This window comes from Pongo pygmaeus, chromosome 10 (genome assembly GCF_028885625.2).
Source record: "Pongo pygmaeus isolate AG05252 chromosome 10, NHGRI_mPonPyg2-v2.0_pri, whole genome shotgun sequence".
Taxonomy (NCBI): Eukaryota; Metazoa; Chordata; class Mammalia; order Primates; family Hominidae; genus Pongo; species Pongo pygmaeus.
In genome coordinates this window covers 9217457-9243762 of record NC_072383.2, presented here as the reverse complement: position 1 = coordinate 9243762, position 26306 = coordinate 9217457, and the positions used below count along the sequence as shown (strand labels likewise).

Genomic DNA, 26306 nt, shown 5'->3' with positions numbered 1-26306 from the left:
AAGACACATGCACATGTATGTTTATTGCAGCATTATTCACAATAGCAAAGACTTGGAACCAACCCAAATGTCCAACAATGATAGACTGGATTAAGAAAATGTGGCACATATACACCATGGAATACTATGCATCCATAAAAAATGATGAGTTCATGTCCTTTGTAGGGACATGGATGAAATTGGAAATCATCATTCTCAGTAAACTATCGCAAGAACAAAAAACCAAACAACGCATATTCTCACTCATAGGTGGGAATTGAACAATGAGAACACATGGACACAGGAAGGGGAACATCACACTACGGGGACGGTTGTGGGGTGGGGGGAGGGGGGAGGGGGGAGGGATAGCATTGGGAGATATACCTAATGCTAGATGACGAGTTGGTGGGTGCAGCGCACCAGCACGGCACATGTATACATATGTAACTTACCTGCACATTGCGCACATGTACCATAGAGCCTAAAGTATAATAATAATAATAATAATAATAAAAAGAAAAAAATAAATAAAAAATAAAAATAAATAAAAATGGTGTGGAGGTTAAATTTACCTTAATAGCAGAAATCTATTTGGATGCATAATCAAAACAATAACTTCAAATAAATTAGCTAGGGTGCTACTATAGACCTCCATCTTCGAATTCCACTCTTTGGCCCATGAAGAGTTACCAAACCACTTTGATTATTAAGAACACATGTTTGGTTCTGTTTCTTGACACTATTATCAGTGGATTCTGAAAGTGGCTTTACTTACTTTCTTTTTAATAGATAGTATGCACACACACACATTCACACTTGTGCACTTAGGCTTGCTTTCTAAAATGCTTAGTAGTATACAGGATAAGGCAGGTCAAATAATAAAATTATTTTCTGATTCTATTCTATTAAAATAATCCAATAAAGTAGAAATACTACTTAGAGAAAATTTTCTGTGATAGGCAACTTACTAATTATGAAGGTGTTGCAATTTTTCAGAACTCTGACTTTCAAGAAGTCATTTTTGTAATGATTGGAAATCAATCTTCCACTAGACTGTATAGCATTAGTGCAAGTTTGGGTCTTTGGGTCCATCCAGAATGAGGTTAATATGTAAGAATGCTTCTAATGTTTAAAGGCAAGTGTTTAGTTTACCTTCCCTCTCCAATCCCGTTACCTCTTAAATATTTAGGTTGTGTCTCCATTTCTTTTACCCTCCTTGTCTTAGCTCTGAATGTGTTCCATTACTATATTAAATGGTAGTGCCTAGTGCCAGAGTTCAATGTGATTGTACTTGGAAATAATCCTTGAATTTCAAAAATAAAGATTTTAGTTAGGTAGGAATTTAAAAAAAAAAAAAAAAGATTATGGTTCACCCATATATCATGAATGTTTTAAAGTTAGGTTAAAATGTATTCTTTTAAACAATAATGAATATATTTCCCTCTGTCTTCAGATCAAAACAAGAGGAAAAATCTCCCAATCAGGAATCCACGTGTTATCCATTGAACAAGGAAACAGCAAGTATTTTCAAGATTTCCTTTTTCTTTCCTCTCTCATCTTGTCAAATTCTGAACAATTTAGCAATTTGGAGCTATTTTCACATTAGAAGAAACAGTCACCAACCTCTTCACCCAAAGATGAAGAAGCTGATGTAATAGGATGACATACTGGGTTCGCTTTAGCTCAGTTAAAATTTTTTCTTCTTTTGTAGCATTCCTACATTTTAAATTTTATTCCTAAACTAATATATATTCATTTTATGTCTTTAATGTCTTCAAAAGACAGAAAATAACTGAAAAAATATGGAAAATAACCACAGAAAAATTTTACTTTGTGTGCTTGTGTATGCATTGCCTATTACTACTGCAACAGATTATCACAAATTTATGGGCTTAAAACAACACTTCTAGTTCTTCATTTTAGTGCCTTAAAACACCACTTGTATCTTCTAGTTTTGGAGGTCGGAAGTCTCACTAGGCTAAACTCAAGGTGTCAGGATGGCATTCCTGCTGGAGCTTGAGGGGAGACTCTTTCCTTGCCTTTTCCAGCTTCTAGAGACCTCTTGCATTCTTTGGCTTGCGGTTCCTTTCTCTGTCTTCAAATTCAGCCACATACCATCTTCAAATCTCTCTCACCTTCCTGTCTTCCTCCTAGAAAGACCCTTGTGATTACATTGGGCCCACTTGGACAATCCAGAATAAACTTCACACCTCAAGATCCTTAATTTAATCATTTCTGCAATGGCCCTTTTGCCATATAAAGTAACATATGCAGAAGTTTTGGAAATTGAGTATCTTCAGGGGCCATTATTCTATTTACCACAATCTTCCCATTGGCCCCAGAGATTCACATTCATCCCTCATGCAAAGTGCATTCACTCTATCCATCACAGCATTAACACAAGATTAAAAGCTCACAGTCTCATTAGCTCAAAAGTTCCAAATCTCATCATCTCAATCATCTAAATTAGGTGTTAATGAGGTCCTGGACATAATCCATCCTAGGGCAAAAAGAGTCATTAGTCCCAAGAAGTGCTGAAATCTGGCTGGGAAAACAGCATAGTTTTAACACCTGGGAATAATCCTCTTTAATTCATTTCTCTGTTGTCTGGGCTCAAGGATCCACTCATGAAATCATTTGCCCTTTTTCATGAAGGATGTGTTTGCAGCTGAATTGTTTTATCAGATCTCGTTTCCTGCTTGCATGATTTGAGAGGTCTGACATTCTTCTTTTATTCTATACTCTCTCTGTCCCTTTTAGTTGAAGCTGACAATGTTTCTATTAGTATAAACTTTTCAAGAACCATGTAGGTCTCCTGTGTGTCACAGAGATTCATTCCATTAAACAAAAAGCCTCTTCACTGACATTTGATGGATAATTCTATCTCCAATTTTGGCTTTTTTGAGATGGGTAAGGGTATCTAAGAGTCACGCACTTAATCTTTTCGAAGAGCCCTTTTTTGTGGCTAAATTACTCTGACATTTTAATTTTTCTGCAAATCAAATCTTTAGCAAAAGGTTGTCCAGTCACATCATAGCTTTTTTTCTAGAGCACAATTTCCTAACAGTGAATGTCTTAATTTTACCGATTTTTGCAATTTAGATAAGCTGAGAAATTTCCGAATTATCAAGTCCTAGTTCATTTTTGATGACTAATTCCTCATTCAATTTATTTTTCTCCTCTCCAGTTTTGTTATAAGCAGGAAGAAGGAACCACTTTTCTGTAAAAGCTTTAACACTTTTCTGTAAAAGCTCCTCCCTAAATATCTGAACTCATTAATATTTGGTATTTCTTTTTCTTAAATATTTTGTTGAATTTACCAGTGATCTGGACATAGAATTTTCTTTGTGAGAAGATTTTAAATACAAATTTATTTTCTTCAATGAAGTGCAATGTGAGTTTGCTACTACTTTAGTTAATTTTTGGTTGTGTATGTCATTTAAAATCTTGTCTATTTTTCTAAACTGTCTAATTTATTGACATAAAATAGTCCATAATATTCTTTATAGTTTTAAAATATCTGTAATTTCTATAGTGATAGAACCTCTTTCATTCAAGATACTTATAATTTATGTCTTCTTTTGACCAGTTTGGCTAGAAGTTTCTCAATTGTACTGATCATTTCAAACAACTAGTTTTTGGTTTAATTGATTTTTTTCTCTGTTTTTTTTAAATTTTCATGTCATTGGTATCCACTGATCTTTATCAATTAAAGATTGATTTTAATTTAGTCTTCTTTTTATACTTTCTTCATGAGGATGCTGGGGTCATTGATTGAGACCTTTCTTCTTTTCTAATACAAGTGTTTATTGTTACACATTTTCCTGTTAATAATGCTTTAGTTGCATCCCTTAGTATTTACATGTGATACTTTCATTTTGAATCAGTTCAAAATATTTTCTACTTTCTTTTTTGATTTCTTCTTTGAACCATGAGTTATTCAGAAGTGTGTTATTTAGTTTCTAAATGGGAGATATTTTAGAGATCTTTCTGTTACTGATTTCTAATTTGATGACATTATGATTGTATGACTTTAATTCTTTTAAATTTATGGAGACATTTTATAGCTCAGAAAATATGGTCTATCTTGGTAAATGTTCAAATGTGTATTCTGCTGCTGTTAGGTAGAGTGTTCTCTGAATGTCACTGAGGTCAACTGGGTTAATAGAATTTCTCTATCTTCGATCACACTTTTCTTCTTTATTTCCTTGAATCATAAATATCTTTATTTATTTATTTTGAGATGGAGTCTTGCTCTGTCTCCCAAGCTGGAGTGCAGTGGCGTGATCTCGGCTCACTGCAAGCTCCGCTTCCCAGGTCCATGCCATTCTCCTCCCTCTGCCTCCCAAGTCCCTGGGACCACAGGCGCCCGCCACCACGCCCAGCTAATTTTTTGTGTTGTTAGTAGAGATGGGGTTTCACCGTGTTAGCCAGGATGGTCTCCATCTCCTGACCTCGTGATCCACCCGCCTCGGCCTCCCAAAGTGCTGGGATTACAGGCATGAGCCACCGTGCCCGGCCCATAAATATCTATTAATTTCTGTTATCCTAGGAAGAATGCTTAACATTTCATAAAAAGATAAGTAAAAATATATTTTTTTTACAAAAGATAAGTACAGCTGGCCTATTTACTTGTTACCTGTTGTCCCCAAGTTGAATTCCATAAGGAAAAAATAGACTTCTTTTTGTTTGTTTCAAATTTTGAAACAAAATTGAATATTTGTGAGCTATCATTGACTGAAGCAACTTTTATTAACAGAGCTCAAATAAATTTTCAAATAAAATTTGAAAATTTCATCTAACTCAACTATTTACAACTTTTCCTTTAAATAGTCATGTAAAGTTTGATTAAAATACTTTTTTTTTTTTTTTCGAGATGGAGTCTCACTCTGTCACCCAGGCTGGAGTGCAGTGGTGCGATGTCGGCTCACTGCAAGCTCTGCCTCCCAGGTTCACGCCATTCTCCTGTCTCAGCCTGCTGAGTAAATGGGACTACAGGCACCTGTCAACACGCCGGATTAATTTTTTTGTATTTTTAGTACAGACAGGGTTTCACCGTGTTAGCCAGGATGGTCTCAATCTCCTGACCTCGTGATCCACCACCTCGGCCTCCCAAAGTGCTGGGATTACAGGCGTGAGCCACCGCGCCCGGCCTAAGATACCTTTTTAATTAATCAGGAATTTGTTTGATTTCAAAATATTAATGTTTGTTTGTAATTTTTTGAGCTCCAGATTAGCCTCTTAATAAATTTCCTTTAACTCTACTTCTAGATGAAAACCTTTTTCTCATAGACTTTCTCCCAGTCTTTTTGAGCCAGAAAGAGGCTTCTAAGGTCATGATAAGGATGCAGTACCCACACTCTAAAACCCCGCTCACCATAGGTTCTTCTTCGGTCTGTAACATCTCTTAGGTCTATATAATCTCTTACTGATTGTTTTCTTTCTGCTTGAAATAAAGCACAAAATTTGAATACGTTCATTCAAATATGAAACATTGACTCTAAATTTCCATTTAATCCTTGATTTTATGTTATTGGACATCGTATTGATTTTTTAGAGCAGGTAAGGTTGTCTCTAATAACATATGAAAAAGTTACTGCCTCACAAAGCAATATCTTCAAAGTTTGTTTCTGCAGTAGAGTTTAAATCCTGTATGGATTGGGTCCTAAGGTGGTGGGGTGGGAAGAAGAAGTGTCTCTCTCTTTAAGAAAAAATATACTTCATTTTATTTAATGACAGCTATGTAAATGATTGTTTCGACTTTGTCTTTGACATTTCAGAAACTCAATGGAAAACTTAAGTACTCTAGTATAATAACCATTTTATTGCAGCTTCCTAATAAAATGAACTCCTATGTTTAACCCTGCTACAGAATTCCACGTTCATTTGGCTTTTGTCTTACTGTTTCAAATTATTTTGACTCTGCTGTTTCTCTGTATTTTCATGAAAGCTGCCCTCAAATCTTTTATAGATACAGGAAGGGTACAATTTTTAAAGAATAATTTTATGCTACAAAGATCAAACTTAGAACATTTATGAAAATAAACAAGTGGAATGTTACATAAGCTCTATGCAGTTCACACAGAGGACAACCACTAAGATGAACACAGAGAATTCTATTATAAAAATCAAAGGCTCACAAGGCTTTTTATGTGATTTGTATCTGTATCCCTGCTGTATTATAAATGTCCTGAAGGAAAAGACTGTGTTGCATCCTTTATATTGCCCTTACACACACAAGAATTATAACCAAACATGTCTAGAAGTTCTCTTTCTTCTCTCTTGACTCCTTTCTCAATAATATTTTTCAATTTAGAAATAGAGACATGCATTAAACATCTTTTTCCTACTTAAGCAGAGGAAATGAACAATTAAATCTATATCTTTAAGGGAAAATGTCATTAGCTCAGCATATATTTATTGAACACTACTACCTGCACAGTGGTATAAATGCAAATCTTTTCTCACTTCAGTGTAATCTAAATGTAAATAAAGTCTATAGTTGGAAATGCCTTTTTTAAAAATAAAATTAATAATTCTATTGCTAATGTATTATTCTGAACTTGTTCTTCTTTTTAAATTCTCCAGTGAAAAGGGTGTTTTCCTTCTCTTTTCAAGTGGAATCAGATTCTGCTTCTAGTGCTCATCTGCTTGTTTACACTGTTTTACCTAATGGAGAAATTGTTGCAGACACTGACAAGCTTGAGATTGAAAACTGTTTTGCCAACAAGGTGGGTTGTTTTGTTTAAGAATAGTCCTTTTATTCTTCTCCCATTGTGATGTGTGGAAAATAAGGAAATTAGGAAATAGGCATACAGTGCTCCTAAAACATTCCTCCCAACTACTTCTAAAGGCAGAGCGTGATGTCATACTGAGAGGTCTAGTGCTAACATCCAAAACAGGCAACCACAAACACAATTTTTTAAAAGTCTCTTGTTTTGTTATAAAATTCATATGAATTTCAAAATCAAGTCATCTATAAGCCTTTAATAGTTTTAATTTTAAAATGTTTTGTTACTAATATTTTGATTAAAAATGATGCCTCACAAGGCTGTGCCAATTTTACCCCATCATACGCTGGCACACTTCATGTACCACTACAGACACCAGTAAGTTGTCATGAGTTTAAACTCAGCTTAATAATACAGAACAGATGAGAAACAGCCTAGACACTTTAAAAATAATGATGGCACAAAAATTTAACGTAGGTTCAAATGGCATATTTTTTATTTAAGGAATACAAAGCTGCCATGTAAAGCTCACTAAGATATAAGTATGCTTTATTCCAACAGAACTTGGTGCTGTTTATCTGATTTTCACTACTCTGGCAGCATAATCATAACATTAGCAATCAGATAAGAGCCACCTACTTCAGATGCCTGTTTTCAAATATACCTGGAAGGATTTTTTTTTTTTTAACATGGGCTTTGTGGAGATCAAAACAAAATGTGTTTATAGCAAGTGAACATTTCTGCCCTGAGATCTATATTTAGATTATCTTGTTTTAAATATACAGTGAAATAAGAAAAATACACAGTGGATTCTCATGTAAACCTTTAATTCCACCTTAGTAAAGAGTGCTATTAAACCCGGATGGTGTGTCCAAGAAGCATAGTGTCTGTTCTGTTTGGCTTCTGTGTGTTTCATACCCACTGAGAAGAGACTCCTTCATGCTTCAATACCTTTACTGTTAATGATGGGTAGTTAGTTGGTTGTTAAATCTTGGAATGGCCAAGTTATGCTCCGGCTTTCAGCACATCTTATTCGTTCTAGCAGTGGGGTCTCTTTCTAGTGGGTCAGTATCCTCTTCACACTCTGGAAATGAGAGAAGTATTATAAAACAGATTTGGCAGAAAATTAATTTTCTCCCTGGACTCCAGTCTGAAGAACACTTCTGATTTTGCAAAACATATGACAGTCCCTGTGCAACAGTATAAAACTTCACCATAGAAGCAAAAGCCCACGGACATTATATTCAATCACTTCATGTTAAATACCTTTTAAATCATCATTGATCAGAATTGAAGATCAGCTATAAAAAATAATATGAACAAAGATTCATAAGAAGATTCAGAAGAAAGTTGACTACCACAAAAATTAGAAAAACAGTAGATCTATTAAAATTACAAATTAAGCACCCTAAAAGTTAGACATCTTGGCGGGATGATGAGCAAATAAATAGTGCACTGAGGATGTGAGGAAAGATCCCAAGTCAGACATGCATCCCTGCAAAATGATACATTTAAATTTTTTTCAATCTTTGCTGAGACAGAGAAAAATAGTTTTCTATTCAAACTTCATATACTTATTTCTTCACTTAAACACAACAGATTTAGCGTATACATTAAAAATTATGTAATAATTGGAATCGTTTGTTATACTCAACCAGATATAATTATTCATTAAGAATAACATTGATAATAATTAATATAATATATGAGGTACAGACTCCTTTGAAATATGCCTTAAAGTTATGTTTTGGTTTTCATATCAGTAAAACATTTTCTATTTTCTAACATGTCCACTTCTTGTTAATAGTGTTTTTAGTTTATTATAATCCCAAATTACCTGTTCTTTTGACATGGACAGTCACTAACATATTTTAATGAACTTAAATTTTCTAAAAATAAAAACAAATATATTTCAAAGAGATTCTCCATAAGCAACGTTTTCATAGTATATTGAATTAGAAAGATGAATACTATTGCATCTTGAAGATAAATAATTATTGATTTTTTTCATATATGTCTTATGATAAGTGATTCCAAACTGCTATATTAAATTCAGTAGACCACAAAGCTGGATTGTCATAGTGAAATTTAGCAACCTAAGTCAGATGTTATTTAGCTAAACATACTGATATTTCATTCCAATACAAATCAGTTTTCAGTCCAAGAATCAAGGAAGTTACCTGATGCTACTACTGTACAACTCAGATTCTACTCAAGAAATGTCTATATCGACAGAAGGAACTAATAGATTATCTTGCCAATTAATTTTTTTGGCCAAAGTAGAATCAAATCTTTGGAAGATTCTGCACAATTTCCTGTTGTTCTTTATTCACCATTTTTTAAATTGTCTGAACCAATGAACTCTTAGGCTGTATATTAGATATTTATTTTTTTAAAATGGACCAATAAATCCCCAACCATGATGAACAGTTCCACACTGCTTTAGAATTTCAGATGTCTGAGACTGCCAACTGGAGGAGACTTCTGTTGGCTGGTCTCAAGAGTGGATGTGATTTTCACATCACCGTGCAAACTGCACACAGTCATCACACAAACACTGCACAGAGATAGGTCAGTGATAGCAAGGTATGCATCTTTCTTGTACGTGTGTTTTCAATTCTATGCAGCGTTTTATTTCTATATGATTAAGTCAATTTATGTTTCACCATTTATATAAGGAATGGAAAACCTGAGTTAACTGGAATCAAATTTCCAGGTTGTTCCAGAGACACTGAATTGGTAGTTCCTAGGCTGTTCATCTCTTAATCCTGCTCTAAGATGAATAAAGAGAAAGGAAGTATAGAAAAGGCTACTCTTAGCCTGGAGTAGAAGAAGGGCTGGTTACTGTAATAATTATAAAAGTGGCTGCTTTAATCATATCCTCTTTACAGGTAAATTTGAGATTCTCCTCAGCTCAGAGCCTGCCAGCCTCAAACACCCACCTGAAGGTGACAGCCCCCCCCCCCTTTGTGCCCTCCGTGCTGTAGACCAGAGTGTGCTGCTAATGAAGCCTGAAGCTGAGCTCTCACCTCAATCTGTGAGTCCCATTCCAACCTTGGAGATCATGAAATGCTCATGTGATAAGATCATTTTTGGAAGTTGAAAGTTCCAAAAATGTTTGCAAAAAACAAGTTCTTCAGAGTAACAGGCATAGTGTAATTCCACAACAAGCAGAAATTGCATAAAGTACTTTACATATTTTATCTCATTGTATTCTCTGTTATATTCTCATTGAGGGAGCAATCTTGCTTGCCAAGACAATCTGTACCATGCCTGGCACAGAATCTTTTTTTTTTTTTTACTTTTATTTTAAGTTCTGGGGTACATGTGCCAGATGTACAGGTTTGTTGCATAGGTAAACATTTGCCATGGTGGTTTTGCTGCACAGATCAACCCATCACCTAGGTGTTAAGCCCAGCATCCTTAGCTATTCTTCCTGATGCTCTCCCTCCCCCTGCCCCCACTCCAACAGGCCCCAGTGTGTGTTGTTCCCCACCATGTGTTCATGTGTTTTCAGCATTCAGCTCCCACTTATAAGTGAGAACAATCAGTGTTTGATTTTCCATTCCAGCATTAGTTTGCTGAGGATAATGGCTTCCAGCTCCATCCATGTCCCTGCAAAGAACATGGTCTCTTTTTTTTTACGGCTGCATAGCATTCCATGGTGTATATGTACCTCATTTTCTTTATCCAGTCTGTCATTGATGGGCATTTAAGTTGATTCCATGTCTTTGCTATTGTGAATAGTACTGCAATGAACATTTACAATAGAATGATTTCTATTCCTTTGGGTATATACCCAGTAATGAGATTGCTGGATCAAATGGTATTTCTTCTTCTAGATCTTTGAGGAATCGCCACACTGTCTTCCACAATGGTTGAACTAATTTGCATGCCCACCAACTTTGTAAAAGTGTGCCTTTTTCTTCCCGACCTTGCCAGCATCTGCTGTTTCTTGCCTTTTTAATAACCACCATTCTGACTGGTGTGAGATGGTATCTCATTGTGGTTTTGATTTGCATTTCTCTAATGATCAGTAAAATTGAGCTTTTTTTCATAAGTTTGTTGGCTGCATGAATAGCTTCTTTTAAGAAGTGTCTGCTCATGTCCTTTGCCCACTTTTTAAGGGGGTTGTTTGTTTTGTTCTTGTAAATTTGTTTAAGTTTCTTGTAGACACTGGATGTTTGATCTTTGTCAAATGAATAGATTGCAAATATTTTCTCTCATTCTGTAGGCTGACTATTCACTCTGATAATAGTTTATTTTTCTGTTCAGAAGCTCTTTAATTTAATGAAGTCCCATGTGTCAATTTTTTGTTGTTGTTGCAACTGCTTTTGGAGATTTTGTCACAAAATCTTTGCCCATGCCTATGCCCTAAATGGTATTGCCTAGATTTTCTTCTAGGGTTTTTATAGTTTCAGGTTTTAAATTTATGTCTTTAATCCATCTTGAGTTAATTTTTGTATAAGGTGTAAGAAAGGAGTCCATGTTTCAATTTTCTGCATATGGCTAGCCAGCACTCCCAGAATCATTTATTAAATAGGGAATCCTTTCCCCGTTGCTTGTTTTTGTCAGGTTTGTTGAAGATGAGATGGTTGTAGATGTGTAGTGTTATTTTTGAGTTCTCTATTCTGTTGCATTGGTCTATGTGTCTGTTCTTGCAACAGTACCATGCTGTTTTGGTTACTGTAGCCTTGTAGTAAAGTTTGAAGTCAAGTAGCATGATGTCTCCAGCTATGTTCCTTTTTGCTTAGGATTGTCTTAGCTATTTGGGCTCTCTTTTGGTTCCACATGATTTTTAAAATAGCTCTTTCTAATTCTGTGAAAGCTGTCAATGGTAGTTTAACGGGAATTGCATTGAATCTATAAATTTCTTTGGGCAATATGGCCAGTTTCACAATATTGATTCTTCCTATTCGTAAGCATGAGATGTTTTTCCATTTGTTTGTGTCCTCTATGAATTCTTGAACAATGGTTTGCAGTTTTCCTTGAAGAGGTTCTTCACTTCCCTTGTTAGCTGTATTCTCAGGTATTTTATTCTCTTTGTAGCAATTGTGAATGGGAGTTCTTTCATGATTTGGCTCTGCTTGTCTGTTGTTGGTGTATAGGAATGCTAGTGATTTTTGCACATTGAATTTGTATCCTGAGACTGTGCTAAAGTTGCTTATCAACTTAAGAAGCTTTTGGGCTGAGATGATGGGCTTTTCTAGATATAGGATCATGTCATCTGTCAACAAAGATAATATGACTTCCTCTCTTCCTATTTGAATACCCTTTGTTTATTTTGTTTGCCTGATTGCCCTACTCAGAACTCCCAATACTGTGTTGAATAAGAGGGGTGAGAGAGGGCATCCTTGTCTTGTGCAGGTTTTCCAGGGGAATGCTTCCAGCTTTTGCCCATTCAGTATGATATTGGCTGTGGGTTTGTCATAAACGGCTCTTATTATTTTGAGGTGTGTTCCTTCAATACCTAGTTCACTGAAAGTTTTTAACACAAAGGGATGTTGAATTTTATCCTAGGCTTTTTCTGAGTCTATTGAGATAATCATGTGGGTTTGTCTTTAGCTCTGTTTATGTGATGAATTGCATTTCTTGATTTGCATACATTGAACCAAACTTGCATCTCAGGGATGAAGTCAACATAATTGTGGTGGATAAGTTTTTTGATGTGCTGCTGGATTCGGTTTGCCAGCATTTTATTGAGGATTTTTGCTTCGATGTTCATCATGGATGTTGGCCTGAAGTTTTCTTTTTTTGTTGTATCTTTGCCAGGTTTTGGTATCAGGATGATGCTGGCCTTATAAAATGAGTTAGGGAGGAGCCCCTCCTTTTCAATCTTTTAGCAGTTTCATTAGAAGTGGTATCAGCTCTTCTTTGTACCTCTGGTAACATTCATCTGTAAATTTGTCTAGTCTTGGAATTTTAGTTGGTAGGCTATTTATTAATGCCTCAGTTTCTGAAATCATTATTGGTCTATTCAGAGACTCAACTTCTTCCTGGTTCAGTCTTGGGAGGGTGTATGAGTCCGGGAACTTATCCATTTCTTCTTGATTTTCTAGTTTATGTGCATAGAGGAGTTTATAGTATCCTCTAATGGTTGTTTGCATTTCTATGGGGTCAGTTGTGGATTCATTTATTTTTTGAAGGGTTTTTGTGTCTCCATCTCCTTCAGTTCTTCTCTGATCTTGATTATTTCTTGGCTTCTGCTAGCTTTAGGGTTTGTTTGCTCTTGGCTCTCTTGTTCCTTTAGTTGTGATGTTAGGTTGCTGATTTGAGATCTTTCTAGCTTTTTGATGCGGGTGTTTAGTGTTACAAATTTCCCTCTTAACACTGCTTCAGCTGCATCCCAGAGATTCTGTTATGTTGTCCGTTTGTTCTTATTAGTTTCAAAGAGCTTCTTGATTTCTACCTTAATTTCATTATTTACCCAGGAGTAATTCAGGAGCAGGTTATTCCATTTGCATGTCATTGTGTTGTTTTGAGTGAGTTTTTAATCTTGAGTTCTAATTTGATTGCACTGTGGTCTGAGAGACTCTTATTATTTCAGTTCTTTTGCGTTTGTTGAGGAGTGTTTTACTTCCACTTATGTGATCAATTTTAGAGTAAGTGCTATGTAGTGATGAGAAGAATATATATTTTGGGTTTTTTTGTTTGTTTGTTTGTTTGTTTTGACAGAGAGTTCTGTAGATATCTGTCAGGTCCACTTGATCCAGAGCTGAGTTCAGGTCCTGAATATCTTTGTTAATTTTCTGTCTTGATGATCTATCTAATATTGTCAGTGGAGTGTTAAAGTCTCCCACTATTATTGTGTGGGCATCTACGTCTCTTTGTAATTCTCTAAGAACTTGCTTTATGAATCTGGGTGCTCCTGTATTGGTTGTGTATATATTTAGGTAGTTAGCGCTTCTTGTTGAATTGAACCCTTTACCATTATGTAATGCCCTTCTTTGTCTTTTTTCATCTTTGTTGGTTTAAAGTTTGTTTTATTAGAAACTAGGATTATGACCTCTGCTTTTTTCTGTTTTCTATTTGCTTGGTAAATTTTCCACCAATTCCTTTATTTTTAGCCTATGTGTGTCTTTGCACATGAGATGGGTCTCTTGAAGACAGCATACTGATAGGTCTTGACTCTATCATCTTGCCTAGCACAGAATCTTACATACAATAGATGATCAACACATTTTTAATGAGTGAGTAAATGAATAATTATTATTTGAGATGGTTATTATTACTTTAATATTATGAATGAAGAAAACACAACTAGGAGATGTTAAAAATAGGGTTAGCCTTTCTACAGGAAAGTGAACAAAATAACAAGCTGGTAGGTTAAATTGTTCCAATAATAAACATTCCCTGAGCATATAACCTATTCCACCTGAGAAATAAGGCAACTATAAGAAATTGATGATAAAAACAATACATTTTAAAGGAGGAATTCGATTCTCATTTCTTTTCTTTTATATCCACTTCCTAACCCACCACTAACATAATTTCAAGAAATTATGCAAAAATTTTATGCTTTTCTTAAAATCCAGACACTCACTCACTGGTTTTAAGTGTGGACAAAAGAGAGTTTCCATTCAATCCTGTCTTTAAAAATGTCTCTTGCAATGAAGCAATTTCAGAACAGCCCTATATTTTATTGGCTTCATGGTTCACTTATTTATTTAAGAAATATTTATTGCATCTTGACTATAAGATGGACATTGTTTTGAGACCAGGATTATTAATGATGGATAATCCAGATTTGGTCTTTTACCAGTTTTGATTTATAATCTTGTGAGATATAAAAACAAACAAGCAAGCAACAAAAACATATAAACATATAATAATTCCAGATTTTTATAAATACTATGAAAAGAATAAACAGAGTATTGATATCAAGCATAAAGATGCTGAGATGGCCTTTGATATCACTCCATGATTCTCTGTGTTGCTTTTCATAATGTAAGCATGCACATGTTAAATAAACACCATAATCTTTTAAATCGCCTGTGGGACACTATCACATTTTAAAATTTGTTGAAAAGAAAGATATTTTCTTTGTTCTCTCAATGTTGCAGGTCTATAACTTGCTACCAGTAAAGAGTCCATTTACCTTTAGAGTTGGAGGTCCTGCGGATGAATATGATGAAGAGTGCAACAACACAAAAGACACAACTCACAGGGGAATCACTTCCACACCAAAGCAAGTCCTGGAGGGGGATGACATTTACAGTATCTTCAAGGTAATTTTTTTTCCTAAAAACATAATAAAAATTGATTTCTATGTCTCTGTTTAGATGGAGAAACAATGGACTTCTAAGCTCTAGAATCTTTTCTCCCCTCCCTCTAACAAAATGATAACTAACAGAAAAATATTGAAGTCTCAGAGACAGAGAACTTTGTGGACACACAGATGTTCACACATGAATTTCTCTACCACCTTAAATAGAAAGTGGTTTACTTTTAGGCTGCAAACCTTAACCAAATGGACCCCAAAGCTGCTTACCACCATTGTATTCCCCTCTCAGTGACTCTTGGGGATTCCAATATGTGAGAAAACCAAAACAAAATATTTTCCATAATGTGTCTGACTCTCTTGGAAAGGTGAGCACCTTGTTGGAGGCCATCATCTCAGTCATTTGCACAATAAACACTTGTTGAATGAGGCTGGGCGTGGTGGCTCACGCCTGTAATCTTAGCACTTTGGGAGGCTGAGGTGGGCGGATCACAAGGTCAGGAGATCGAGACCATTCTGGCTAACACGGTGAAACCCCGTCTCTACTAAAAATACAAAAAAAAATTAGCCGGGCGTGGTGGTGGGCGCCTGTAGTCCCAGCTACTCGGGAGGCTGAGGCAGGAGAATGGCATGAACCCCGGAGGCGGAGCTTGCAGTTAGCCAAGATCACGCCACTGCACTCCAGCGTGGGCGATAGAGTGAGACTCCACCTCAAAAAAAAAAAAACAACAAAACAAAACAAAACAAACAAAATACACTGGTTGAATGAATACAGGATTGAATACATAAAGTGCAAAACTTTAGTTCTCACAGGGCAGTAAAATTCCAGGAAAACTTAAAGTTGTCTTTTATTAAGAAAAGATTAACAAAACTTATATTAGAAATGTTAAGATGTCTTAAAAATGTAATTCTTTAGTATTAACTATAACTGAGCAGAATTATCCAGGTCGTGAAATTAAATCTTATCACTATCAAAAAGCACTAAAAACTTTCATCATACCTTCAGGAAAATATGTCGTTCATCTGATAGAGGTCTACAGCTTAGCTGAAAGCAATTTAAATCTCTCTCTTCTGGGCCTTCTGGAATCATAAATCAGATGGTAGAAGGATGAAAAGAATACTTCTTGGTTTATTAACCAGCTGTTTAATCTCTAAACATTTATTTCTGGTTTATTTCTTTCTGTTGCGTACACAACCCTCACTGACAACTGTGTTCAAGAGTCCCACCATTTCCCAAATACTCTGAGATAAAATAGCAAATAATATTTATCTGTGACTAACATTGAAGAAGGGGGATGATGGAAAACAGGTGGACTGTAGACAACTGTGGGCATCTGAATGTGGGTTTTAGATGCAAACATCTGAGACGACTGAAAGAAACTGAGAAAAAAGAGGAAAGGAGCACAGGAATAAGTCAAGCATAGATATTCAGGAAAAGCCATATCTTCTGGTAAAACATAAACAAAACAGTTTACTAAGATTGTAAAGAACAACCTCCGATATGCAAACCTTCAATTTAAAATGACAAGAAACAAGCAAAAAAAAAGCTCTCTGTAATAAAGCCATAAGGAGAGCTGTCTATATGCACACACAGACACAGATATTTGTTTCATGGGGAAAAAGAAGAGAAGAAAATATCTAAGTCTAAAATACTCAGTTTTATGGATGCAAAAAAAAGTTAAGGAGCATTAGAGTATACCAGACAATATTTAGAAATAAGAATCAGAAACGGGTTTGAATTCCCACTCCTATTCACTCAATAGCTTAATGAACTTGACCTTCTATGACTCTGTTTTCATATTTATAAATAACTCTCCTCATTATGTGTAATTTTCATGATGAGCATATGAGCTATATGTAACATAATAGTGAAAGTACAACACAAATTCAAGAAATTACTTACAGTCTCAAGATTGGATTGCCACTATGCTTTAACAACTAATTTTTTTCAGTCCATAGGATTAGATATTTTTACCAACTCAAAAATCCATAAGCCAACTTTGTGTCTACCACAAGGATTGCGTATCAGCATAATAGGAGGTAAGGGTGTGATTTATTTGTCTGACAGAATAGAAGAAAAATCGTGCTTTATTGGGTTGGTTTAAGATGAAAAGCTGTTTTTCTAAGTATTGGATCTTGAGACTGCAGCAACTTCTTGGTAAGTTAGCCCCAAATAATATTTTTTCCTCAAATAGAGGATTTTTAAGCAATTATTATTTTCTCTTTGACATCAAAATCAACTACCTTTTTGTTTTTGCTTTTAATAGTCTTGCCATTTTAGATCTTCCTTATCCATGATGGATTCAATACCTAAATTAGTCAGAATTAGATTCAATGGCAGTAACAAACTCCCACATCTCAGTGGGTAAGCATGTAATAGTTTGGTTTTTGCTCACACAAAATCTACTTGTGAGTTCAGACACTCTCCAGAACAGCCCCGTGCCAAACAGTGAGTCAGAGAGAACCAGTCTGCTTTCCTCTGGTGACTCTGCCATCGCCAGCGTGGCTTTCAGGGTCATACCCATGGGGAAGGAGGTTGCACGTGACTCTTAAAGCCAGGAGTGGGAATGGTATACATCACTTCCGCCCATGTTCCTGCCCTGAATGCAAAGGAGGCTGAGAAATGGGAAGGCTCATGTGGATATTAATTGTCTCTGTCACATCTTCTTATGGAAATAGAAGTGATTTATGTAATATTGAGCAAACGAGAGTAATGCAACTTTTGGCAGATATACTACCTCTGCATAGTCTCTTTGTGTGTTTCAAGTATACCTGGAAATGAGGAAATGTTGCAAAAGGCCTAATTCAAAATTCTTTTCTACTGCCATCAGGCCTAGAGAAATTTTTCTCTGCATGCTTGAATGTCTACCAAATTTACTTTTTAATAAAAAATGAGGAGGGCGTAAAAAGTGTTAAAAAAAAAAAAAAAGAATAAACACATTTTAATACAGCAGATTCACTGCCTGGGAAGGCAAGGAGTAATGTTCTAGTTGAAAACAAAGGAGTCATTAAGGATATTTCCTCACCAGAAAAAAAAAAATCCTGTATAGTGAAAAAGAACACTATTTTAAGAACAAAGGGACAATTTTTCATCACACTCCTATCTGCTATGACTATGTGACTCTGGAAATTTGCAGACTCACTTAACCTTTTAGAGGCTCAATTTCTTTAAATCTGAAGTCAGAATGACAACACCAAACTCACTGAGGTATTGTGACCATAAAATGAAAAAAAATAAAATCATGATTCCTTTAATGGTATGTTTGTTTAAAAAAAAGAAACTGAAAAGCATGATTAATTGACTTTCATTTCACTAAGTGTGTATTTTCTTTCCAACCTAAGAGAAAACAGATCAATGGAAACAAACGTATGATTCAGAAAATCTGAAAACTCAGAGTACATCATTACACTTTGACCCCAAATGTTCTGTAATATTCTATGCAAATTTTTCTTTTGGTATTTGTCGCTTATCGTTTTCTTCCTTCTCATTTTCAGTTACAGCACTTTAATCTGTCTGTCATTATTTCATAACTAGATTACTAAAAAACCATTCTAATTCACCTTCCTTGCCTCCAGCTTTTCTTTACCCCTATCTGTCCTGCATACCCTTAAACACTGCTTTTCTCTTGTCACTTATTTCTCAAACATAGTCACTACTTCCAGAATTCATAAAATTATTGCATTTAAGGTTTTGAAAGAGCACATCTAACTCTATTATCTTATATATATCATATATGTATTTATAATTACACACGTATATAATTATCTTTAAAAAGTGATGCCCCAGAGATCAGAAGATATATTATAGAATAATATCATAATAAAGATATTTAAGATAATATTAACAATATATAAAGATGATATATATCATATATATGTATATCTTCTGATTTCTGGAGTATCAATTTCTTTTTTATCAAGCTAACTAACTCCCGACTTAACAGACCTTATTTATTTGTCCTAGCCTTCATGATGTTTTATTATATATTATACCTTCTGTTTACCTAATTATGGGAAACACACCCTGAAAATAGCCATTCTACTCTAGAGGGTAAATTTTTATTATCCCTGTGAAGCACCCTTCCACCTTTGTATATATATTTGCACAGTCCTTTCCTGGGAATGCCTCCCCATTCTCCTCCGCCACCCATCCATGAATGATCATTTTAGGTTCCACTTTGGTAAAGTCTTTTCCAGCCTAACTAAAGTTGACTGTCTTTTCATTTCTGACTCCCCATTGTCTATACCACATACTTTACTGAATCTTGTTGCTTATTGTTTGTGTCTCCATATTAATTCAATGTCGAAACAAACAAACAAACAAACAAAAAATCATTCCTGGAATCATCTTGCTTAGCTAATATCCATTCCTCTTGTTTGATTCTCACTGCAAACAGAAGACATGTGAACATAATTTCAGTGTAAAAGCAATATTTGGTGTATTAAATTACTCTTTATCCTTCCCTTCACCAGTTGAGTAATCCATCTTAGAGAGAGCTACATTTGTTTTTTTTTAATCAACTTTTATTTTAGATTCAGGAGGTACATGTACAGGTCATTTGTTTTTATTTATAAAGAAAAATATATTTAGCTCTAGATTCTATTTGAAGAAAAAATAGGATTAGCTTTTTTATAGGAAAGTGAACAAAATAACAAGCTGGTAGCTTAAATTGTTCCAATAATAAACATTCCCTGAGCATATGACCTTATTCCACTTGAGAAATAAGGCAGCAATAAGAAATTGATGATAAAAATGAGGTTCACACTGAGGCCTGTGTGTTGTCTTCCAGGACCAGGTCTGTGAGGTGTACCCCCAGGAGCCGTAGAAATAATGTACCCAACGATCGAAGAAGAACCTCAGATATTGCAAGTGAAAGAGATAGTCCGGAAGTACTTCTCTGAGACCTGGATCTGGGATTTGGTGGTAGTTGAGTAAGTTGTGTGTTGCCTGGAATTTAGTTTAGGAGAGGGTTTGAATCCTGCTGTATGACTGACGTTATCCTGGATTCCTGATCCTTTTAGTTCTGTTCTGCTCTTTTCTGGTAAATATTTAGGTTTATAGTTCATTTATCTCATAATTAAACAATGCTAATTTTTTTTTCTAATTTCGTCCATCCATAACTAAAATAATAGAAAGTAGGATGCTACCAGCCCTCTTAAATAAAGGAAAGAGAAGGGGAGGGGAGGGAGACTGAAAGAAAGAATAAAAGGAAGGAAATAATGAAAGAAAAAAGGAAGAAATAAAGGGAGGGAGGGAAGGAGGAACTAAGGGAGGTGGGGACAAAAAAAACTTTAAGACCTCACCAGGAGCACCAACCCTTAGATCAAGTTCAGCGTTTACCACACTAGGTTACTGAGTTATCATGTTCTAGGATCAGCCATGCTTTGTGTTTAAAAAAAAGAGATTTGCTCACACTCCTCTTCTCTGCTCCTTCACTAGCTCATCAGCTGTAAGTGACCTGGTGGGGCAGGTCCCTCACACCATCACAGAGTGGAAGGCCAGCGCATTCTGCTTGTCTGGAACCATAGGGTTTGGCCTCTCTCCTATCGTGTCTCTTCAAGCCTTCCAGCCTTTCTTCCTAGAGCTCACCCTTCCTTATTCTGTGGTGCGAGGAGAAGCCTTCACACTCAAAGCCACTGTGTTTAACTACTTGTCCATCTGCATTCGGGTAAGGGCACTTCTCTGGAAGTGAATGAGAATAGAACATAGTCACCACTCATTACGAGGTCTCCTAGGTAACCCAGGAAATCAGAACTGCATATGATATATCCTAATTTTGGAACAGACCTGGTACTAAGAGCAAAGGTACCTGACAGGCCCAAGGTGGTAAGGTTATATTCATTCAGGCTCCTATATCTGTGTATTCCTAAATTCAGACATTATGTCCACCTGATTGTTTCATGTTTTTCACTAAACACCTCTTTCTTCTGTTGGCACAAGGCTAAATCCTAAACACTTATCCTAATTCCTGTCAGTTTTTCAATTTTCTTGTTTCAAGCACCTAAAGTGTCTGATACAGCTGACCATGTTTGCACAGCTTCTCAGCGCCTCTGGACTCATGGACATTGTCCCTCAGTCCATTTACCTGATGCACAGAGCATCTTCTGCAGTATTCATCTTGTTCTGCATCCCTTCATAAACTTGTGGTTTGGGTGTGGGGGACAGGTCATTGTGCAGCTGGAGGTCTCTCCCGCTTTCCTGGCTGTCCAACAGAGAAGAATGAAGAATCTCACTGTGTCTGTAGAAATGGGCAGAAAACCGTGTCCTGGGTTGTGACTCCGAAGTCACTGGGTGAGTAGTAATGCTATTAGCAAATTCCACTTCGTGTGCTTGGATGATTTGTTTTCTGCACTGATCCCAACACACACCTTTTCTCCTCCTTTAATACTAATCAAGAGGAAGACAGCCACTGGATACGCTGGGGAAACTGGAAAAGAAGAAACTGTTCAATATAGAATCACCGTTTAACTCTTAAGAACTTTATTCCCCAGGAAAGGTGAATTTCACAGCCACTGCAGAAGCTGTGCATTCTCAGGAAGTGTGTGACAATGAGTTGACTGACATCCCACCACTTGTGCAGAAGGACACTGTAGTCAAGCCCTTACTAGTTGAGGTACGTAAGTCTACTCTCTGTGAGTCTCAGAGCCCTTATTATTTCATACAGTATTATCTAATATGCATCTGACAGTGACATTTAATTCCCAAGAATGTGGATAGATCTACAATCCAATTTTTCACCACCATTTTCTCCTTTGCTTTCAAGTGTTTAATTTTTCTTTTATACATTCAGTATCGCTTTACTTTTTTTTTTTTTTTTGTCAATATAAAGCCTGAAGGAATAGCAAAGGAGGAAACTTTCAACACGCTGCTCTGTGCATCAGGTAAGTGTAATAAATAGAGAAAAATTTCATGTTAAGTGACTTGCCAGAGTATATAGTTGTGGAATGTCTTTTGGGGGCATGCTTTTCTCTGAGAGAGAGAGAGAAAAAAAAAAAAAAACACAACTCTTACCCTCCTCCAAATCTAAGGACATTTGATGAAAAACATTGTCCTGATGAAAATCACTTGGAATGAGCCTCAACTTTCTTAGGGAAATAAATAGAAAGTACTTTTTAGGATAAATTATTATTATCATATCTTCAGAATAAAGACATGGGCATAGAGAAATAAAAGACTTGCTTAAAAGCTTAAAAGCTCTTGCCTAATAATAAGGACTAAGGCTGTTGACCTCAGGACAGGATTCTTTCTGATACATCTGTGTTTCTCAAATGTCTTCCTAAAGCATGTTCAAAATATTGAAATATCTGTGTGACATTAGTATGATTTACTATTCAATCATTAGTTTAAATGCACTCATGTTTTTACTTAAACAAGTTATTTTAAGAGGAACTCCAGGTCACTAACTTGTATAGAAAACCAATATTTTACTAATATCATTAATATAGCAATATAAAAATTACCACTGTATTGAAAGAGAAGGGGAAAAGCTAACACTATTTTAAGTTTATTTAAATTATCATTAAAAATCCAACTCTGTGCCACCTATAATCATCTCGACGATAATGCTCAGTCTGCAGATCTCTCTTCTCTATATGAGGATCCCTTGATAAAATCATCTAGTCAATGGCTTTAATAACAACTATGTACTTGTGTCCAAAAATTTACAACTTTGATCCACACCTTTTTCCTGAACTCAGACTCATGTATTCAACTGCCCACTGTCCACTTACAGGCTTGTAGGTCTCATAGGCATATCAAAATCAGCAAGTTTAAGACTGAGTATCTGCTCGTCCTCACAAACCTGCTCCTCCCTCAATTTCCTTCACCTCAGATGATGAAAAATCCATTCTTCTTTTTGCTAGGGAGAAACACTTTGGAGTTCTTTACTACATTCTTTCCCTTATACTCCCTACCCAATCCATGCACAAATCTAGTCGATTCCGCCTTCAAATTGTATCCAGAATCTACCCACTTCTCTCCATCTCTACTATTCTAGTCCTTTCTCTTGCAGGCTCTCAATAGCTTTCTAACTGGTCTCCTGATCATCTCTTCTTGTTCCCCTTCAGCGAGAGGGATCCTTTAAAACGTGTCAGATCGTGTCCCTCCTCTTCTCTAACCCTTTCAGGAATCTCCCATATCCCCCCAAAGTTAAAGCGTAAGTTTTTAATGCCACTTAGAAACCCTTACTACCCCATGACTTCACATCTTCCTAATCTCTCCTTCGCTTACCCCGTGCCGGCCACACTGACCTCTTTCTTCCTATTGGAATACACCCAGCATGCTTCAGTCTCTGGAGTCCTTTTACTTTTTGTTCCTTTTTCCTGGAAGTATCTTCCCCCAGGTTTGGATAAATCTGGCTCCTTGACTTACTTAAAGTCTCTGCTCACATAGGACTTTTTATCAATGAGCTTTTCCATAGGGAACCCTCTCCCCACTTCCCGACCTGCCTTATTTTACTAGCTCACCATAGAAATACTTACCCTGCTTTAATTTTCTCTATAGCACTTATCAACATCTAGTATACTAAATATACTCTTGCTTTTTTATCTTACTCTTCCCCTAAAAATGAAATCTCCAGGAGGCCAGGAAATTTGTTTTGAAAGTTTTGGTATCATTGCACTTAGAACCTGGTACATAGTGTAACTGAATACAAATGAATGGAATGAATGTAATTCTTGAAAAGCACTAACAGTAGCAGGAATTAATATAAATCATGAAGAGAAGGAAATAAGCATACCATAAGTATATGCCTATAGGAAAAGCCATAGAAATTTAGCACAAATGTATATGATGAATATGAACTTCACTGAGAGATGAATCATGGCTTTAAGGGAAACTTGGATTGTATCAAAGAAATTATATAATAACTGAGCCAGGCATGGTGACTCACACCTGTCATCTCAGCAGTTTGGGAGATGGAGACAGGCAAATCGCTTGAGATCAGAAGTTCAAGACCAGCCTGGCCAACTCTGTCTCTACAAAAAATACAGAAACTAGCCAGGCGTGGTGGTGCATGCCTGTAATCTCAGATACTTAGGTGGCTGAGGCACAAGAATTGTTCAAACCCAGAAAGCAGAGGTTGCAGTGAGATCATGCCACTGTCTTCAGCCTGGGTGACAGAGGGAGACTCTGTCACAAAAAAAAAAAAAAAAAAAAAAAAAAAAAAAGTTATATAATGACGAAGGAAAATAAAAGGTTGGATCTAGATGATGTAGAGAAGCATGATTCATAACAAAAATAGAACATTTTTCTCACTTTCCCCTCCTTTATATGTGTGTTTTTCTTCTTTCGTTAGATACTGGAGTACCTGAAAATGTGTCACTGAATGTTCCGTCAAATGTGGTTGAAGGATCTCCAAGGGCAACATATTCAGTCTTAGGTGAGTCTTTCAGCCCAAGGGAAGCAGCTGTCTAGCTGTATAATTCTAGTGCATGGGCCTCACCGTCCATGATTAATGAAGTCTCTGGCAACAGACATTGGATTGAGAGAAAGCACTAAGGGTTACACTATGTTACAGTTGGAAAGGGGCTTGAATAGATGTTGTGTTACATATTATGCCTTGATATATTCTAAAAAGAAAGGGTCACCTCTCAGTGCCCTCATCTTCAAGCAATTTACTAGGTGGTAATGCTTCCTAGTCAATTTGAAAATGGTTGTGGTTGAGTTTTACCAGACATGTGGCCCACAAGAAAAGATAGATCACCTACCATTCAGTTTCTTCCCTGCTTTCTCCATCCTTAAACCATCTACTTTATTTTCTTACCTTTTGTTTTCCTCTCTATTTCTTGTTTTTTCACCTTTTTTAGTCTTCTTATCCTTTCCTTTATAGGTCATTTGGCCTCTCAGTTAGCTAATAATCTATTTTCCTAGCCAAATACAAACCATATCTGATTTCTTTACAACTTTTATTCCAAAGGAGATATACTAGGCTCTGTAGTGCAAAACTTTCAGAACCTTCTTCAGATGCGCTATGGTTGTGGAGAGCAGAATATGGTCCTTTTTGTCCCTAACATTTATGTTCTAAACTATCTAAATGAGACACGACAGCTGACAGAGAAGATCAAGGCCAAAGCCACTAGCTACCTCGTCAGTGGTGAGAGATTACCTCAAAAGGAAGAGCCATAATCTCTTAAATATTTTTTGGTGAACTAAAATCAACATCTGTTTCATTAAGACTTGATAGTCATTGTCATGATTTTCAATAAAATGTCCCAATATATAAGTAGAAAATTCAATAGTATCATCAAGCCTGTGATTGGGGGTTGGGGGAAATTTTAACTAAATATTAGTTACCCTATGATTCCTAACAGCACTGAGAAAAAAGCTCAATAATCCTCCAATGTCTTTGCCATTTCAATAAATCTATGAACACTTCCTCTTCAGGGTACCAAAGGCAATTGAATTATAAGCACAGAGATGGTTCCTACAGCACCTTTGGGGACAATTATGGTAGCTGTCAGGGAAACACTTGGTAAGATTATTTTTTCCCTATGCTCTCTGTAGATCCATGACATTTCAGGATTCTAGAAACAGCTACTCTCTAATATCTGGAGTTTTTTCTTGTGGAAAATTGTTAGTCTTTAAATAACGCATATGCTGTATGTATCATTCCTGTTGGGTAATCTCACCGTTTCATCTCTGAAAGCTTACCTGCTGTGATAACACAGCTTAAAATGGTGAAATAAGGATCTTCTAAATGGAAATACAAAGCAGAAAATGTCATTCTATAAAATGACAGAGGAAGAAGCTCCCACACTGTGCATTAAAGAAGGAGAGGAGGGAGAGGACAGAAGGAGACCCTGATGAAGTAAAATCAGGACAAGTCGTTCTGGAAATGCAGTTTTCATGGTGGGGAGGCTTGGAGTCTCCAACAAATATTTCACAACCAAAAATTTAAAAAGCATCAACTCAGAGAAACCAATAAAGTTGAGAGATAATAAAAGATATTGAGATGTTTGTTGGACTAGAGTATATTTAGCTCTTATATGCTATTTCCCCATCAATTCCTCCCAGTAATCTCCTCCACTGAATTGTGAAGAGCAATGACTGGAGGCAGTGCACAAAGTGAGCTATAAAAGTGAGGTGGTCCTCATGTCTGTGTCTCTGTTTTGCTGGACAGGCTCACTGCATTTGTGCTCAAGTTCTTTGTTCAAGCCCAATCGTACATCTTTGTGGAGAGCTCACACATCAGGGATGCCCTCACCTGGCTTTCACAGAGACAAAAGGCAGATGGTTGTTTCGAAGGCTCTGGATCACTGCTCAACAATGCCATTAAGGTGATGCCTTCTGTATTTTTGTTCTGGTCCCTGAAGATAGTGATATGTGGGAGGAAATGATGTTTGAATTGAGTCCTTCAGTCTTAGTGACATAGATT

General features: G+C 36.1%; 1 protein-coding gene across 1 annotated transcript in view; it reads left to right on the top strand.

The window, feature by feature from the left end:
- The first annotated feature begins 1436 nt into the window (after positions 1–1436).
- LOC129009922 (pregnancy zone protein-like) overlaps positions 1437–26306 on the top strand; it is a 31769-nt gene continuing 6899 nt past the window's right edge. The window contains 16 exon segments of the mRNA XM_063646901.1: positions 1437–1500; positions 6598–6710; positions 9602–9671; positions 9674–9747; positions 14774–14938; positions 16884–16971; positions 19749–19863; positions 20372–20600; positions 21098–21134; positions 21137–21223; positions 21424–21545; positions 21762–21813; positions 24228–24311; positions 24849–25025; positions 25316–25403; positions 26052–26208. Of these exon segments, the coding sequence (XP_063502971.1) occupies position 1500; positions 6598–6710; positions 9602–9671; positions 9674–9747; positions 14774–14938; positions 16884–16971; positions 19749–19863; positions 20372–20600; positions 21098–21134; positions 21137–21223; positions 21424–21545; positions 21762–21813; positions 24228–24311; positions 24849–25025; positions 25316–25403; positions 26052–26208 (1659 nt within the window). The 5' untranslated portion in view covers positions 1437–1499.